The sequence below is a fragment of the Hippopotamus amphibius genome, chromosome 14 (genome assembly GCF_030028045.1).
Source record: "Hippopotamus amphibius kiboko isolate mHipAmp2 chromosome 14, mHipAmp2.hap2, whole genome shotgun sequence".
NCBI classification, from domain to species: domain Eukaryota; kingdom Metazoa; phylum Chordata; class Mammalia; order Artiodactyla; family Hippopotamidae; genus Hippopotamus; species Hippopotamus amphibius.
Genome location: NC_080199.1, coordinates 55,632,764 through 55,652,479, shown reverse-complemented (window position 1 = coordinate 55,652,479; position 19,716 = coordinate 55,632,764). Strand labels below are relative to the sequence as shown.

Sequence of the window (19,716 nt, the reverse complement as noted above, 5' to 3'; positions counted from 1 at the left end):
AAGAAAGAAAGAAAATATTTGGGATTGACCCAAAAGCTTTCCAAGAAATTTGGGGAAAAGTAAAAGGTTAAAGAAAAGGCAATTTAGTTTCCCAATGCCCTAAAAAACAGATCAAATTAGTAGTTAGCTTTCGAAAATATAAATAAAATTATAAGTACTTACGTTTTGGATTTGTGTTCTATAAGGATTGGAGTTTTTATATAACTTGATTCTGATTATCAAAGTAGTGCCTGGTTATTTTACGTTTTAAAAATAGAAAAGCATAGATAAGAAAATTATGGACTTTCCTGTTTTTATGCCTCTCTCCATCCTCCACAAAAGGCAGGTGGGGGGGGGTATGGGGGTCATTGGCTTCTACAGGTGAAACCCACCCTATGGGAGACCTTGCATCTGGACCCTCCAGCTCCACTGAAGCCACCTGGATGTTAGCATCCAGGCCAACACATCAAATCTTCCTCAGTACACAGATTTTATGAGAGCACCATCATTTATAAGGCCTCCAGCTGCCCCAACTTGCCCTGATTTTGAGTACACCTGGTATTTCCTTAATTGAAGGAAAGAGCCCGTGGTACCTAAAAAGGTGCTAAGAAGTGAGGAAAATGGAGATAGAAGAGAAACCCAACTTTCATCAAAACCACAATCCTCAAATTAAAATTTCCCATCTATCACACACAAGCATATCCCTCTAGAGCGCCGAATGAACTTCAAAGTAACACTTTCTCTCGTTTACCATCCTACTGCCTAGTGCAATGTGGCAGCACCCAGGGTCCTTATTAGAAGTCAAGAGGCGTGTTATTTCCACTTGAATACTATTTGGATGGAAATATATGGAAAGAAATCAAGAGAAAAAAAAGGAAAGCTTACAAGAAACAGACTCCAGCTCAAAACTTTATTTGCATACAAAAATATATTATAATGGGAAAAGCATATTACTGTTTCCAACTATTTATAATTAATTACAAATATTTTCATAAAAGCATTTTAAATTACAGAAAAGCTATATTTTAAGAGGAAATACAACATTAGCATGAGTCATCTGTTCTAATATGCTGCAAGCAGGTAAACAAAGTCAGTTTCTAACTTGCCCAGAGATGAGCCCAAAGGCATCTTCAGGACGTGCCTGAAAATGGCCTGGTGGTGGGTGAAGAGCATCTCTGTCCCCTCCAGCAGCAAATTCTGTAGCTGATTTTATCAGGTCCTCAGCGCTCTCTCCCTTACAATGAAAAGATCCAGAACTTCTTGTTTCACATACCTGTCAATAGGAGACAGAGAAGATGATCCACTCGTGAAAGTTGACACTTCCTATGCTTAACCAGAGCACACCTCTCAGACGGGCATCAAAGCACCAAACCTAACGGCAGGCTTCCCACATAACACATGTCTGATGAACTGGTATGACTGGGTAGCCTGCTGCAATTTCCATGAAGTCGACAGGCAGATCTCATAGGTCTAATACAAATTGTGCTGCAGTTACAATCATCTCTGTCGAAACAGGCCCTGGTCTTCTGATGGAGGATGGTACAGCACATAAGAAAATGGGTGATAAAATCGTCAAGTAAACAGAGACTACACAGGAACTTTCCACCTTATAGTTAGGCCTGTCTGAAACCGTATTTAAGAACAGAGTTCTTTTTAAATAACCAGCTTTCGATCTACTTTTTCAGATTCTACCCAGCTGTTTAGCAGAGCATAGCATAAAATATTTCTCATGGAAAATCAGCTCTTTCATTGCAAAATGAAAGGGGCTATGATGAAATTCTCCAGGCCTGCTCTGTGACTGAACAAGGTCCCCCAAGCGTATAGAGCTGCTGAAACTCTCATCCGGGAAACTCTAGCTGATCTTTCTGGCTCTTGTAATCCTGTTCTTTAGAAATAGAGTGTGTGGATTGATTCTCAGGGTCTCTTCTTCTAGGCACCCCCATTGCAGTTATGATCTAATATCTTCAGGTCTCAAAATTTGGGTCACAGAAAATGGGGTGCCTTTAGTATAACTGCCAATGGGAAACAAGGTACTGCGTACTCAATCCAGGTCTTTCGGTAATTGGCATGGGTCTTTGGTTACAGGGGCTCCCCAAGCCAATTCTTTCTTTGGGGACCCAACCCTCTAGAAGTCAGACCTCACCAAGCCCCTGGATCTAACTTGTGAAATTTTCCCTGTCCCCTGAGATGGAACCCTCTGGCTTGTCAGTATAATGTTTGATGGTCAATAGGCTGATTTCTTTTCTGAAAAGCCTGGCAGGCCACCATGCTGGTAAGGCTCCAATCTTACTCTAACTACTACTTTCCTCTCCATTTCTCAAACAAAATGCTATTGTTTGTTGGTGGCCGGTTCTCGCTGTTTGGAAAGGCACACGGTCTACTTCAACGCAAGCTTATCCTCAGAATTTCTTCCTGAGCCACTGGGGTCCTGTTTCTGAACCTAAAGAAGCCTTATGATGTAACTTCCTGCCCCAGGCAAGCTGGTAAACATTATAGCACTTTATCAGAGGTTTTCTGTTTGATTTTTTTTTTTACCTACCAGGCAGGTACTCACTTGCTAAGGTTCTGTCGAGATCAGCAATAAAGTCTTCAAGCTCTTTTGTATCTCCTAGTTTGGCTGAAAAACAAGAATTGGGGTTCAGTTTCCATATCCAAGACAGCTGATGACGCCAACTTTTCCAGAATTATGCAACCCCATCTCTCTGTCTTCAGAGACTTTACTAAAGAGTGTCCTGCACCAACCCTAAGTGGCAGCTCCATTGTTTGCTCACAGTCAACTCAGAAACTTATTCTGGAGATCAGCCTCAATGTTTCTTCCTGGTTGCTGTAGTTCATCACCTGCATACCCCACCCCATCCCAGCAACCTGGGAGAAGCATCTCCCTTCACTACCTTAAAAGTTGGGAGGTGTGGGGAAGCAGGGACAGGAAAGGAAGATTAAAAGTTTTAACTTCTTGATTGTGTAGGATGAGTTATGGGTGAAAATATTCAGGAATCCCAGCCCTGTGTGGAATGACACCCAGATTCCCTGATTCTTGCTACACTTCTCTCCTCTGACGCAATTTTGTTCAGGCTATCACTCCAGGGCAATGCTTCAGCCCTCACGGTCCCTCCAGGATGAAATGAGCTAAGCACTACAGTGTCTTGTCAAAATGGTACAAGGAAGGCGACAGGAAGCTCCTGGGTCTGGAGAGCCACATCCCATCCAGGTGCCAGCGCAGGGTAACACGTCCTCGTTGTGATTTCATTCCCTCTGTACCCTGAGACATGTACTTCTTTCTGTGTATCTTACTTTTTTCTCTAGAGTTGATCAACTCATGTCTTCCCAGAACGTACTACTGAATATTTTTATGAATTAGCCCCTGCTGGCCACAAACAGCTCATTGTTCTTAGCTTTTAAAGTCAATTTGCCACTAGGGCTTTTTTCTCCTCTCAAATTCCTACCTCTTGAGGATCAGGTAACAAACCTGGGCACGTTTTAAGCCACTTTCTAGATGGTTCTGCCTCTCTCAATTCAATAGATCCGTTACAGAGGGAGGGCTGGACAATGGCAGAGTCCCCAGTGGCTACTAACGATGCTATATTGAGAAGAGAATTTTAAAATGTCTCTTTTGAAAAAGGGGGAAATTCTGCCTTCATGCCAGAGTGAGAAAATGATGGAATCTTCATATTTCTTTTTAACTATGTTCCATTTTTATTGCATTCTGCAACTATTTTCAGCAAGTATAACGTTTCTTAAGGGAAAAAAACTTCTTTTGTTTTCAAAAGGGCACTTGCCCAATATAACAGAACATTCAGCTCTCTGGCTGGAGACATTTTACTAGTTCCAAAGTATAAGAAAGTGCTCATGCATCTTTAAAAACTTTCTCGGTCTATTAATATCACAGTAGAGGCAGGCTGGAGCTGCTATTTTGAATTATGTTAGATCATTGCTTATTTAATAATGATGACCCCATTTAATTGCTAAACTGGCCATCTGAAAGCATTCATTAAAGAATTAATGCAATAAATAGAACCCAACTTTCTGCAAAGCCTAACTGCCAAATTTTACATTCTAGAACCAAACAGTCTTGAGAGGGTACTGTCATTTGACACTGTCTTGATGACACCACAAGAGAGAAAGCAGAGCCTAGAGTCTACATGTTTTCCTTCTCCCTGTGAATTTGGTTTCCTGTCCTCCAATTATCTGATTTCACTTTCACGCTGATCGAAATCCTGAGAAATAAAATCCACTCCATGTTGCACTGTACAAAGACACTAGTCTTCTCTATTTGTTTTGCACATTTGGGAAAGATTGGTTAGGGGTAAAGGGGAAGAGAGAAGAGGCTGAGGAGGAGGAGGGAGTGAGGAAGCAAAAAACCTCACATTCCAACTAGCGAACTTACCTTTCCGAGGAGGGACGGCAGGAGAGAGCAGAGCTGGAGTGCTGTCTGTTGGAGAATTCAGCTTTTCATCACTGAAGCTGAAGCTGTTCCTGTAAAGCGAATCTGCACCTTTCAGGAAAGAAAACATAACTCATTAGAAATGGTTTTCAGTCTTATGGTCTAGTGACAACCCACAGTTTTATCTCCACAGGGAGCAAAGTTATAAAGAAAACAGGTTGATTTCCAGATTTATGCCCCCAAATGATTTGAGGCAGGAGAGTGCCTGTGTATGTGTGTATGTGTCTCCCACCAGGCACGCCAAAGGCCCCTGTTCCCCTAAAAAAGGAAGGGGGTGATGGGATTATCACGACCAGACCAGCCTCCTTTGTGACACACCAGAGCCCACTGTCCAGGTGTCTAACTGACAGCTAAGCCAATGCTTGACCAATGGAGTGAGGGGGCTGGCTTGGGATTTAAGACATAAGGAACCATCTTTCTTGAAAAAATGTCCCTTCTGCCCCCTAAAATACAAAGACAAGGTTGGATCCCATGACTTAATCATCGTCTCTGCCTGCTCAAGAGAGAGTCTCTGTCCTGGTTTTCCTGTGCTCCTACATTCCAGAGATACACTAGAGGGTCAAAGATAAAGATTTCTTCTCCCGGAGGTTGTCTATTACAAACACTTCAGGTGATCTGGTGGCTCCAAAGACCAGAGCAAGAGCAATGCAAGGACCCAGAAGCAAGGCTGAGCTGGGAGTCAAGGAAACCATCTCAGCTACAAAGTATGCAGGTAGCCCTGAGCAAGACAGTATCTCTAGGCCTCCGTCTACCCATCCACAAAATGGGAAGGTGGACTAAATAATCCTTAAAGTCCCTTCCAGCTCTGAAGTTCTGAGATTCTGTTTCTCTAAGTCCTGCCAAGGGGGAAGCAAGCAACACACGGCCCGCCCAGCCGTGTGGCTGTGACACAAAAAGGGAGTTGCTGGCTGAGCTACACCAGCTCACAGGCTCGAAGGCAGAGCCAGCGGCGGAAGCAGGATGTGGCCTCTGAGGTCACAAAGGAACAGCCTTCCTGGTTAAAACAAAACACACAGGCCGGGCACGGGTGTAGCAGAGCTGAGCTCTGGGACGGCTGTTCAGGTGCGAGAGGGCCGCTGAGCCATGAGGCTCCCTCTTTGGGATTCGCTCAGTTTCATCCAACCACCTCCAGCTCAGGAGAAGGCAAAGCCATCTTTCTTTGGTTCCTTTAACTCAAAATGAACAGGACTAAGTTACAGAAGATATACCCAGAATAAAAAATGGTTTTCAGAAGCAGAGGTTTCTGGTCCCAAGAGAATTCCTCTTCATCCCTAAAGACTGCTCCAAGTTCCCAGGCTCCTCACCGGTCCTCCCACCGCCCCGACCAGGTGGCCCCAGGGCCATCTTGTCTTTCTGGCTGACACATCCATTGCATTCAGTTTTCCAAACATGCCCAACCCTCATGGTCGATTCTTCCTTCTTATGACCAGCCCGGGTCACCGAAAAGGACCAAGACCATTTCTCAAGGCTCCGATGATCTGAAACACTGAGCCTTACCCTTGCATTCCCCCAAAATATATTTCTCAGAATAGTGGTCCTTTGAGAAGTGCGTGATAAACGGACTCTGAGAAACACCAAGCACTCCTGGAGATTCCTCTGATGTAACCCCAGTTTAACGTGCCTGAGATGTCTTATGATAAAGAAATCAGCTCAGCGCTATTTCCCCTGGTTTACTTGCCCATGGGACACTTTTTCGGTGGCACCTCTGTTCATATCTCTCAGGACACTTGTACTCAATGGAACTCAACGTGGGAAGCCCTTCTGTTTGCTTGTCAGCTGAGCCCCGCCCTGGAGCAGTCTGGATTTTCCCAAGCGAAGGCCTTTCCCCTCCACAAAGGAAAGTGGTTACGCCCATCGCAGACCTACCGCGTCGTGTTATCGCTTGTCGCCATGTAAGAGGCAGGAGAATTGCCACAAAGAGAACCTGAGAGACTTGTGGGCAGGAAAACCACAGAGGGCCCTGGGGAGGCAGGCCTTGTGCCCAGACTCGTGAGCCAGAAGGAAGGAACACAAGGCCTCTGGAACGTTATCTTTGGCTCTGGAGGACACCCAAGAGCATCACGCCCATTGCTGGTCCAGAGTGCTGAACCCAGGACCCATGGCACCCCTGGTCTCCATCTCCCAGAGACAGTCGGCCCTGAAACCCAGTCTCACCGACACACCCTGCACCGCAGCCCTTGCCTTGACTTTGGACTTCACCTCTGTTCTACCCCAACTCTCCAGCAATTTTACGTCCATGTACACTCATCCTTTGGGAATGGGGGAAACACACACACACACAATTTGTTTGCCTCACACACAAGTAGACCAAATGCTATTGAGTTTGGGGGGACAGAATAACCTAGACATGGAAAAGGTCATTGCAGAATGGTAGGAAAAAGGAGTTCAGTGAGGATTCTGCAAAACTCGGGTAACTCAGTTGGTTTTGAGACTCTGCAGAGTCGTAGTATACCAGGACATCACTACGGCTCACTTCTTACCCTTTAGAACCTGGTGTTTATATGCCTTTTTGATCTTAGTATTTTCCTCAAACTCAGAAAATATATAGACAAACTGACTGTTACTTGACTGACAAATTCAGCTGCAAACTATTAAATGCACTCTTCAAAAAACCAGAAGTTACCTCTTACTGATCATGAACACGTGCTACTCCCACAATGAGGAAGGGGGAAAAAATCCTAGTTACAATATATATAAACACACACACACACACACACAGGCATGTCAACCCAGCATATGCTCACTTCCCCTCTCCCCTCACACTGCCCCCAGACCCAAACACCCCCCACCCCCTCGCCCACCCACACACACACATCACCTCACACACCAGCTCACTGCTACGTCTTAATGCCTCTCTCTTTCCCTGAGTTCCAGTGCACAATCCGGGCCAGACCTGACTCCAGGCTCTAAAGTGTTCAACCATTAAGAGGAAATGTACCCCCAGCACCCCTGAGCCAAACTTCCCCACGGTTTAGTTCCACCCTGCGGTCATAAATTCTCTGCATGTCATTCCCAAAAACGATGACCAGGACAATCTCAGGGGCCCTAGGAGCTGCCACCCTAGAGATGTGTGGTACCAGGGCCGTGCGAAAGCTGTGTGACCCTGTGTGAGTCGCTTCATCTCTGAGCCTTAGTTTCTTCTCTTGCAAAAGGGGAATAAGTAACCCAGGAGCTCCATGAGACACCGATGGTTTCCATGCTTTTATTCTATTTTCCTGACAAAATGGAGGAAGACACACTCAGGAGAAGAAAAGGTCACCACGGGGAATAATAAGACTCAAGATTCTGGGCCTGGGCTTCCTTCCTCTTCTTCATATAGTAGCAAAATTCCTAAGAGAAATTTATCTTCAGAGGAGCCCTAAAACAAACATCCCAAGAACAAACCCACCAACACGGAAGCACCCCAAGCTCTAGACCTCTCTTTACCCTTTATCCAATAAAATTTCATTCCATGGACTTACAATGAACAAGATTTCATGCTAGGTGTAAATTAAAAGGGAAGCAAAGCCTGACTTCCTGTTCTTTTCACTCCCCTAGAACTCTGTTTCTTGCAAAAATAACGACCAGTTAGTATGATAAATGACAGCAATGTGTCACTGGCTGATAGCATGGTGATGTATTATTGCCCCACCCAGTATCAAGTGCTGCCATTAATAGGGGCTTAAGAGACACATAACAGTGATGATTTGGGGAACCTTGGCAGGTGGCAAGACTAGATATTTTAGGGCCTTACAACATCTACCGCCATGGGCTCTAAAAGCCCGCTCAGAAATGTCCTTGGCCAGTCAACTCGGTGTGCTGAAGCCAGGAACCTCAAATTCAGGGACCAAGTTTGCTAAGACATTATCAAAAGAAATGTGAGCATATTAAATGTGCACACATCTAACTGTAGGAGCGCCAACAGAGCTTGGGAAACTCAGCTGCAAACACAGAGGCTTGTTTAAAAGGTAGACGTGCTTTTTTCGTTTGGGGGCGGGGAGAAAGGTAATTTGGGGTTGGCACCAGCACGTGCTACTCCAGAGAGAAGGAAAACCACAGACAGTAACCCTGGCCCAGAGCTTCTGTAAATATAGAACAATCCCACACGCTGCAGGCAGGCACAACCATAGTAACTAACTGAGAAAAAGAAAGCCTTGGACCTATTCCCCTTTCGCCACAGGGAATGGTGTATGTGTGTGGGGTTGAATCTCCTGCTCAAAATCTAAATTCCAACAGCCTCACTGAAAGTGGGATAGGATAAGAAAACGTTGCTCAGTTTCACCACTACCACCCCAGCTTCCCTTCTGAAACTGCTCAGTCCCTTTAGATACTGCTCCAGGTGTCCTCCAGTGACACGTGTCACCTGCTTGGGATTCCTAACACACACCGGGACACCCTGAGGGCTCCTAACTCCTCATTCCCTCCCGGCTTGGACAAGTTCAAGTTCTGGTCTCAGTGGCTCTTGTGCCAGATCAGCCAACAGGCTGCCTGTCATGCCTGCCCCCCCAGGGTCCACACGGTCCCCTCTCCCATGGCCGAACTAGAAGAGTCGAGGCAAACACATACAGACCTTCTAGGTCTTGCACAGGCTAAAGAAGCCCCTTCTTCATTCCCTACAGTGGCCCTACAATATCATTATAGCCCCAGCATACAGAGGAGACTTCAGACCTTTTCTGTTAAGTAGCAAAACACTTTCCCCCCTCAAGGGAAAAAGGAAACTCCAATCCGGCAAAGATATAAGTTCACATCACCTTTTAAAGTTCCAGTTAATATTAGAAACTGCATAGAAAATCAATCAGTGGGATTATAAAGTAACACACCAGTTACAAAGTAGTATATGAGTTAAAATGTCATTAAACACATTTGAGAAGTCACGATGTGCTCTTGCAGTTTTGAAAATACTGAAAAAACAACAGATGTTTCAAAATAAGTTCAAACCAAAGATGTTCACGATGCCTGAAGCACCTCTGAGGATCAGGTTTGAACCTCACAGTCCCAGCTCCTTCCTGTGCTACCCTTTTACTGATGAAGTTGAAACTGTTCTCATGAAAGTGCCTGGTGTTACCTGTTGGAACCAAAATCTAGAAGAAAGGAACAAAAGGAACTATTTTCATCAACCTCCATTTGAATGCCACCCCTAACGTCGAGTTATCTTGCCACTGTTATTTTGGTCCTCTTCATGTCTTTGGAGGATTCCCTGTAAGTGGAAACAGGAAGGAGTATTTCCTTATTAAATATCCGTTCTTCTCTCCTATCTAAGTAACTTGTTTCTCTGGATAAAAGAAGGGATGTCTACTTTTTCCTCCTCTGGATGCAAGCAACCAAAATATTTTTTAATTGAAGTGTAGTTGATTTACAATATTGTATTAGTTTCAGGTGTACAGCAAAGTGATTCATATATATATATATATATATATATATATATATATATACACACTTCTTTTAGTCTTTTCCATTAAGATTATTATAAGACATTGAATATAGTTCCCTGTGCTATATAATAAATCTTTGTTGTGTATCTATTTTATATATGATAGTATGTATCTGTTAATCCCATACACCTAATTTATCCCTCTCCCTACTTTCCCTTTGATAACCATAAGTTTGTTTTCTATGTTGTTGAGTCTATTTCTGTTTTGTAAATAAGTTCATTTGTACTGTTTTTTAGATTCCCGTTTTTTATGTGATATCACATATAAGTGATATCATATAATATTTGTCTTTCCCTCTAAATTGTTTTAAGAGAAAAAGATGGGTTCTTCAAAAAGCAGGAATGCAGTAGGTATATCTTCAGAGTGATGGAACTGTAAAATGTAGAGTGAAAACCAAGGTCCCAAGGGTTTAGAGCTTCATAGGTGCTTCATACATAACATTTTCATGCAAGACACTGGCTCAAATGCATCTGACCTTCTGTGACATAGCATAGCATGTGCATTTTATTGTTTTCTTAAAAGCATCAAACAGAGCAAATATTTTCTTTCTAATCATGAGTTTATGGATGTTTCTAACAGTATCATTAAATAGCATCCTTTCCATTTCACAGCTAGAGAAACTGAGGCCCACTCCTCATGCAGGGCCCTAACAGAGCTCAGCCTGGGCTCCACAGACCTGGCCAGGTGACCACCACCATTGATAAGCAGACACTTGATCCTGGTCCTATGAAACTTCAAGTCTATCCCAGAGGATTCCCATACCAGCCAACCATTCATGGGGACAGAGCAAGGCCTTAGACAAAGAGATAGAGAGAGAGAGAAAGAGAGAGAGCCCAAGTGGTTCCACTATTTTATCAGAAAAAAGGAGACAAGAGTGCCTACATTCTTGGACTGTAGTAGAGATCACATGAGATAACACATTTAAAGCAAAGGAAAGAGATCACTAATGGTAAGAGCTAATAAATTATAGTAGTAATCAGAGTAAGGGTTTGGCAAAAGAGAGCTGCTCTTGTTATCATCACCCTGGTGTGTCTCCCTTTTGCTGGGCTAAATCTCAGTAGGACCCACCTCTCTCAAATATTCTCTTCCACAGAAAAGCATTAAACAGGCAAATGAGTATAACAACTGTCTGCAATCCATTCTTGGCAGCAATTAAGACACACATATTATATGTCCTGAAGAAATTACTATTTAGATACACACCGCTTCTGCCAAGACTATTCCTAACCATCCCTGTGAAGGCCAAACTACACATTTATAGGAAAGACTAATGTCATCTGAGCCTTCTTTATAACCTCCCGTTTACTTCTCTAACCACCAAACTGAGGGTTTAGAACAAAAGCAGAAAACAAAGTACACACACATGCCCTAAGGAAAACTACAGACTATTCCAAATATCTCCCCCAAAACTGTTAAGAATGTATTTCGAGTGCCTTTTCTTTGAGGCCCCTGAAAACAGATCCCAGATCTGAAATCCTACCCAGAGGGAGTTGCAATCACCCATGAATGGGTGAGCTCAGACCGTATTCTAGCCAAATGCAGCTGTGGTTTAGAAAGGAGCTGTTCTCTGCAAGACAGTAGTGCTGGACAGACTGTGCCAGCTTTCTTTCCCAAGGGGGAGAGAATTTGTACTTGATGAGTAACTTGCTCCATGCCCCAGTAGAAGAAGACATATTTAAGTTTGGCTACAGACATTGAGACAAATTTCAAAATTTTTTAGACTTCCCTTTGAAATTGAAAATAAGTGGTCTGGTCATTAGCAACAAAGTCCAAACATACAGAACGGAAAATTAATAGCATACGATACCATTCCCTTTCACCTCAAAAGCTGCAATTAGAGCTAACCCTCTGGCAGGGTTGCCAAGGAAAGTCAAGCTGGAACTCAGGTTTCTGACTCAAAGCCTGCACTGGGTGGTGAGTGCCCTTTATTTCTTTTCAGAAGGACAGCTCATGTGTAAGTCTAGGACCGTATCTTTGCCCTGTAACAAGGGGGAGCTTCAGATTTCAACAGAAGGGAATCACAAGGAAAGGTCATTGTTTTTACTTCCAGAGTCAAGGGTAGCAAAGGGAGGGACAGTCATGATTGTAACCCATCTAGGGAGAGAAGTCTCAAGAGTTACCCAGAAGTGTTTACAATTCACTTTGAAAAATAGAAAGTAATCCAGGTTGGGAAAAACAACAGTCACAGAATATTGAAAAGTTACCTGATTTGCTATTTGACACCTAAACAGGTATCCATTAATCCTCACAGGACATTCAAGTTCCTGGAAAAAGTGGTCTCTCTTTTTAACCAGTTGTTTAGGACAGAGAGACCCTGGGGGTACTCTCCACTAGGAGAAAAGCCACCAGGAAGCAGCTCTGGGCCCATCTGTTCTCTGCCCTCCCCTTTCCCACCCCCACCCCCCGCCCCCGCAGGCTGGGGGGGCACGGGGGGGGGGGTCAGAGCCAGCAGTCCAAGTGATGGACCTGCCTGGAAGAGGAAGGACACTTTCTAAATACTTGAACTCTGCACGGCCAGGGATTCTTTCCAAACTGACAGCAGTGTAGCAACACCTCTGGGAGCTCAGGGCCCGAAGAAAGTGCAAGAAGTGTTTCAAAAATCCCAAGAATGGGAGCTTATGAAACCTTTCCTGGTTTCACAAATATGTCCATAATGTGCCCTCCCACGGCCCTCTGACCCCATGCCTGTGACACTTGCTCCACATCCTCTAAAGATCCTGCTGAGAGGGGAAAGAAGGGGGAAGGAGAGGAGGAGAGCGAGCCGCGGGAAGGCCCGGCTGGGGTCCCAGGAGTCCTGCTGCTTCGCCCCTCCTGTCTGCTGACAGCTGCCGGTGGCAGGTAGACCAGCCTTGCCTGCAAGAGCCTTCCCGAGACCATCCCCAGGGGTCTCGTCCCCGCCGGGCCTGCAGCCCTGGAGACCCCTAGAGTCCTAGAGCTATGGGGCGAACCCCGCCCGGCCCCAGCCCTCAGTTTACCATAAGCAGACTGAGCCCCGCGCGCTTCGCAGAGCGCCGGGTCCCCAGGGCTACGCGCCTTCCCCGGCGCGGCCGCACTTACTCTCGGAGTCGCTGAAGCCGCTGCTGTCGCTGACGCTGGCGCTGCTCCGCCGCTTCATGCGCTCCAGGTGCTCCTCGTAGTGGAAGTGGCGCTCGTGGAAGGGCGACGCGAAGTCGGCCAGCACCGCATCGAACTCGCAGAGCGCGTCGCTCAGGTCCCCCGCGTCGGCCGAGTCCAAGGCGGGGGCTGCGGAGGCACGGCGGGCTCAGGTGGGCGCGGGCGCGGGGCGGCCGTCCCATCCCGGGCCCGGCAGGGGCCGCGCGGCTCCCGAGGGTCGCCAGCTAACGTGGACTGCACGCTGGCCCGGGGACGGCCGTGCTGGCGCTGCGCGCTACTTGCTGTTATCTTTTAAGGCTCTCCACCAGCCCCTGAAGTGCGCCTTAGCATCGTGCCCGTTAGCATCGTGCCCATTTTAGAGATAAACACACTGAGCCTCGACCGCGGGGGAGGGGGGGGATCGCAAGCCAAAGGTCACGCAGCTGAGCGACACAGCCGAACTCTTTCCCACGCGCAGTCGGGGACTCGTCCCCGCGTTCGCTCCCCCGGGGGCGCGGGTGAACGAACCCCCGGGGGCGGTGGGAGGACTGAGTCAGGATGCGCCCGTGACGTGTCGGGCTCCGCTCCCCAGCCCCCGCGTGGGGAGGAGGCTGAACCCGCCCCGGGGCAGAGTCCCGCCCGTGAGGCTGCGCGGAGCGGGGTGGGGGATGTAAAGAGACCGCGCGGGATCCCGCTTCTCCCGCCCCCCACCTGCAAGGCCCCGGCCGTCGGGAGACCCCGCACTCACCTGCGGCCGCGGCGGCCGCGGGGCTGCCCTGCGCGGCGGGCGGCTTCATGGGCGGGCTGTGCCCCGCGCGCGTCCGGGGGTCCTGCGAGGTCTCCGCGCGGGGATCGTGCGGGGGCTCGCGCCGAGGCCGCCCGTCCCCTCTCCTGGCCGCGTCCCGCTCTGCCTGTCCCCTCGCCCGCTCGCGCTGTCGCCGCGCCGCTGCCGGCGCCGTCCACCAGCCCGCTCTTTCCCCGGCCGCCGCCCCCCGCCGCCCCGAGGTCTTATAGCCGCAGGCGGGGGCGGGCCGGGGCGGGGCCGCGGGAGCCGGGCCGCCGGCTCTGTCCCCGCCGCCGCCGCCGCCGCCGCCGCCGCCGCGCCGGGGACGCCCCTGTCCCCCGGGCACCGCCCTCGCCACGCGCCCGCCGGGGAACCGCAGTGACGCGGAGTCGCAGCAGCCGGGTTACGGCCCCAAATATTTACCCGCCGCTGCCCCCGCGCGCCCTGACAACGCGCCCCCACGAAAGTGGCTGTGGCGACACCAGAGCCCCAAAGAGTTTAGGCTGCTGCTCGGCTAATTCCCGCCCTGTGCCCTTAAGCTCTTCCAGCCGCAGGTTCCTCATCTGTGGAATGGAAAGGCTGAGCCAAAGCCTGGGAAGACCCAGACCCACTGGGAGCCGCAGAGGGAGCCTCCCGCGCGTCCCCTCCCCATTCCCCCCAAGGGACTTGAGGATTGTGGGCGGATGGAGTGGAGAGGCTGGGGCACCAGGGGGGCAGAAGTCGGTGGAGTCCACGGGTTTACGAACCTTAGCTGTTCCCATCCCGGAGCCCGGGACCTGGGTATTCAAGGCAGCCCCGACTTTGTTCGGGAGGAATTTGCTAAGGGAAGAAATGACGACGTAGATGCGTAGATGCAGCGCGAACCCGGCGCCTCTCAGTGTCCGTACTGAGCCACCCCGCCCAGCCGCCTGGCAGGGGACCAGTCATGACCGTGAAAGCCTTACACATTGCTCTGCCCGATGCGGTAGCCACTTGCCACAGGTGGCTTCTTAAATGTAAGGCAACTAAAATAGAATAAAATGAAATTTTCAGTCCCTCAGTTGCACTAGACACACACCAAGTGCTCAACAGCCATCCTCGCTGAAAGTCTTGCTGGAAGGTGCTCCCAGGGTCTCTGACCCACAAACGGCCTCAGAGGGAAGCGAGGCATTTTACTCAAGGGCCTCCTAGGGCAGGTCTCTTGGCATGCACCATTTCCAGGCCCACAGTAACCCTGAGAGGTAGAATTACTGCTTCTGTTTTACACGTGAGGAAACTGAAGCACAGAGGCATTAGGTAGCATGTTAGTCACGTCGTGATGGAAAGGTGGGCACCCTCCCTTTCTCCACTGCGTAAGGCGGAGAACTGAGCAGATGTGAGGAAGAGGCTCCAAAGAAGGGTGCAGATAACCCAGGTCCTTGAAGTAACAGGCAAGGCATGTGCATCTTTTTTCTTCCTTTTCCCACTTCCTTATTAAATGCTTTTTTTGCTCTTTCTCTCCCTCATGCTCTTTGACTTGCTGTGGTACCCACTGGAGATACCCTGGGATAACAGAGCAGCAACCCATCTGGGAGGTGAGGCCAGGGAGCTGCCTTCCAAATGCAACTCTCCCTCTCTTTGGCCAGGCTGGGATGCAGGCTGGTGGTGGACACCCCAGCCCAGCTCTTGCACGATGGCTCAGGGGCCCTCTCAGCTAAAGAATCAGTTAAGCTGATCTTCAGAAGAGCCTACAGAACAGCGCCACTTTTTAGCAGCTATGCCAATTTACTGAGAGTGTGACAGTGAAGATTACCTTATCTCCACGCAGAGAGGTTGGCTGGTTGGTGTCTTCTGCACCCAATTGTAAGGGAACTCCCTAGCCCAAGCACTGGGGAGATGGATGGACAGGGGCCTCAACTCAAAGTGTCACCTCCTCTAGGATGGGTGTCACTTCCATTCTGGAGAAGTACTGCTCCCTCTCTTTCCTAATTATAAATATAATTTTAAGGCACAGGAAAGTATAGAGAATTCAGTAATAACACTCGGTGTACCCACCACTGAGAATTAACACATGTTAACATTTTGTCATTTTTGCTTCAGATTTTTTTGAGATATAACATATACAATAAAGTATGCAAATCTTGAGTGCACGGTGTGGTAAATTCCTACCTATATATGCACCTGTGTAACTGCTATCCAGATTAAGATGTAGTATTTTGTCATCATACAGTCAATAGCACCCCATGAGTAACCCCTGTGGTAACTCCTGTTCTGAACTGTGTCTCCAGTAATTATTTTTGCTGACTAAAGCTCCTTAAAATCATACTGCATGTATTCTTTTATGTCTGGCTTCTTTTGTTTAGCATAATGTCCATGAGATTCCTCCATGTTGTTGCAGTATGAAGTATCCTGTTGTGGATATCTGAGTTATGTTGCTGTTTGTTGCTACAGTAATGTAGTGTGGCAATGAGTATTCTTGCATCTGTCTCCCAGTGTACAAGAGTAAGAGTCTATAAGATATATATCTAGAGGTGGAATAACCAAATGATTTGAGTATCTCTAGTCATTGGCTAGTATAAATAAAGCTGCTGTGTACAGAGAGTACATTTCTTTTGGTGCACGTAAATACTTACTTCCCTTGGGTTTATACCTAGGAGTGAATTTCAGAATCACAGGATACGCAAATGTTTAGCTTTTGAAGATACTGCCTAAGAGTTTTCTGAAGTGGTTGAATGAATCCACATTCCCACCAGCAAGGTAGAAGAATTCCAGTTGTTCCATATTTGTGTCAACACATGATATTGTTAGACTTGTTAATTTTAGCCATTCTGGTGGCTATGTACTTGTATCTTACTGTGGGTTCTTCTTTCTTCTTCTTCCTGTGGCTTTAATTCACCTTTTCCTAATAAGTAATTAAATTGACCACCTTTTCATATGCTTCAAACATTTTTTAATAAGAGAAATAGAACAATACAGATAAAGTTGAAATCCCCTTTTTCATCCTTCCAAGTCCTATCTCCTCCCTCCCCAGAGACGATCATTACCATGATTTTGGTAAGTACCCTGCCAGTCCATGTTTTTGTACCTAAACTATATTTATATGTTTACATTTAAAAATACACTAATGCTTTGTGTGGTTTTTAAATTAACATAACTAATGTGAACATGCTTTGTTTTCATTCAACTTTGTTTTTACATATGTTGATACACACAGATCTAGTTTATTCATTTTATCTGCCAAGTAGCATTCTATTGAATGAATGCAGAATAATTTATTTATCCACTCTCAAGTTGATGGACACGGGTTGTTTCCAATCTTTCTCTCTCACAAACACTTACCTCTTAGTGTATACATACGAGTTCACTTCTGTGTTCATCTTGCATCCTTTCCTAGAACTAGACAAAAGGTAAAAGTTAAACCCTTTTCCCCTTGAGCCTTCTGCCTGGGTTCCATTTTCTGTTCCAGGGCCTCCAGTGGTCCCCAGTCACCTGATCATAGTGATGAAGACGGCAAGTAACTTCACTGTTCAGGTGTGACATTTTCCCTCACGGAGGAGGGCTGAGGAGCCTCATCTTTCATGAGCCTGGGACCTAAATTAATCATAAAATCTTTACACTAGAGTTTACACAAATTCCAAGTTCTAGAGGTCATTCGTTCACACAGGTATCCTTTGAGAAAACGACTTGAGGTAGCTTATAATTTTGAAACAGGAAATCACAACTTCTTACATTTTTAAAGACCAGTTCTTTTATCTTAATTGGCATCTCTTCCCCTTCTACACTGTTAACCACTCTCTCCTTAAAGCTTTTCCTGAATATCCATCTGACCATCTCACCATTTCTTCTCAGGGCCCTGTTGAATCCTCCTCTACATAATTAAAGTCTGAGTTCCATGCAGGTCTCTCCTTGACCTTTTCTTCTCGTCTATACTCTTGCTGGGCCATCTCAGCCCCTCTCAAGATTGTAACTAACATTTATAAGTTTTCAATTTTTTATTCCAGAAGAGATTTTTTTTCACCCGCAAGTGTCTTATAGCCAATCACCAAAAGACTCCTAGCATTCCTTTACAGACACTGTGTGGAAGAAACTTTTGTTTCCTGATATCAGCTCTCCCCTTCGGACCCATGGATTCCTGAAATAAAGACCGTATTTCCTTCCATAGAATGCTTCATTAGCCCCATTTTATAGCTGAGAAAATTAAGGTTCACAGGGTTGAAAGACTTTCCCAAGGCTATTTCTCTAGTAAGTGGCAGAGACCAAAACTCAGATCTTTTGATAAAGAACCAAAGTTTTAGTCACAATGGAAAATTTTAAATTTAGACTTTATGAAAGTATGATGAAACTATCTTTGAAGTACCAAATCTTAGTATCTTAGTAAATGTCAGTTGTCTTTCTTTTATCTAATTATCTTCTGGGAAATTTAGGCAGTCTCTGTCTCTGTCTCTGTCTCTCTCTCCCCTTGGGTTACTAGATAACATTAGTCTGGGAAGTTACATGTATTTTACATGAATTTAACATTTCTGTAATGTTCTTACAAAGAGATCACTGGGTAAGAGTTTCTTTATTCTCTCAATGAGCGTGTTTAGGTATGCATCTGGTTGCCATTTTTAAATAGCAGAAATGTATGCACTGACCTAATGAAAAAATAGACAAAAACTGTTGTAAAGAAAAAAAAAAGAACTGTTATTTCCCAACCTCCCTTGCAGTTGGGCACTGTCATATGACTTGATTCTGGACCACAGGCTCTGAGCAGAGATATGCTATGCAAACCTCTGGAATGCAACCTCAAGGGAAGGGGGCAGGCACCCTTGTCCTTGCTTCTCTCTGATGGATGGAAGACAGACTTGAAGCTGAATTTCACTCCATGAGATAGAAGCCATATATTGAAGATGGCAGCAAGAAGATAGAAGAATCCCGTATCCTGATGTTTTGGTGCCTCCATACCAACTGAATCCTAGAATACCCGCACCTACGTGAGAGAAAAATAAAAAACAATGTCCATCTTGTGTAAGCCACTGTTGTGGGGATTTCTGACCCTTATAATTGAACTTCATCCTAATACCTAATACTTCATATAAATCTCACCAGGAATCCCTTAACTCTGGAGGTTTAAGAGAGAGTCATTTCCTTATTGCTTAAGCAAGTTTGAGTTGTGTTTCATTAACTGTATTAGTTTTCTAGGTGTGCCCCAACAAAGTACCACAGACTGGGAGGTTAAAACAAAAAAAAAATGTATTCGTTCACAGTTCTGGAGCCTGCAAGTCTGAAATCAAGGTGTCAGCAGGGTTGGTTTCTTCTGGAGACTGTGAGGGAGAATCTGTTCCATGCCCTCCCCTAGCTTCTGGTGGTTTGCTGGCAATATTTGGCGTTCTCTGGCTTGTAGACGCATCACCCTGATGTCTGCCATCTTCACGTGGCCTTTCCCCTGTGTGTCTTTGTCTGTGTCTCTTCTCATCTTCTTAAGGACACAGTCACATTAGATTAGGGTCCACTCTAATTCAGTATGAACTCCTTTTAACTTGATTACATCTGTAAAGATCCTATTTCTAAATAAGGTCACATTCACAGGTATGAGGGGTGAGGACTTCAACGTATCTTTGGGGGTGGGGGGAGGGAGGGAGAGGCGGGGGGGTGTCACAATTCAACTTACAATGGTGATATGAGTCAAAAATTGACCTATAGTAGTGAAAATCATCTTAACGAAGAGAATAACGTTACACCACCTGATTTCAAGACTTCCTGTAAAGTTGCAATTATCTAAATGGTGGTACTGGCCAAGGATTGGCAAATAGACCAATGGAACAGAAAAGAGTTCAGAAATAAATACACATATATTGGGTTAATTGATTTCTGAGAAAGGTGTCAGTGCAATTCACCGAGGAAATAAAAATCTTTTCAACAAGTGGTGCTGGAATAACTAGATATATGTACAGAAAAATATTTACAATAACACCTACTATACACCCTACACAAAAATTAACTTGTCATGGATCATAGACCTAAACATAAAAGCTAAATCTACAAAGTTTCTAGAAGAAAACATAAGAGAA

At 46.1% G+C, this 19,716-nt stretch overlaps 1 protein-coding gene across 1 annotated transcript; it reads right to left on the bottom strand.

Moving 5' to 3' along the window:
- Positions 1–875: 875 nt before the first annotated feature.
- RGCC (regulator of cell cycle) lies at positions 876–13,898 on the bottom strand. The gene is made up of 5 exons (XM_057707593.1): positions 13,673–13,898; positions 12,889–13,074; positions 4,364–4,471; positions 2,534–2,596; positions 876–1,252 (listed from the first exon to the last, which is right to left on the bottom strand). The coding sequence occupies exons 1-5, from the start codon at positions 13,719–13,721 to the stop codon at positions 1,245–1,247; spliced, it is 414 nt and encodes a 137-aa protein (XP_057563576.1). The 5' UTR covers positions 13,722–13,898; the 3' UTR covers positions 876–1,244.
- Between the last annotated feature and the right edge of the window lie 5,818 nt (positions 13,899–19,716).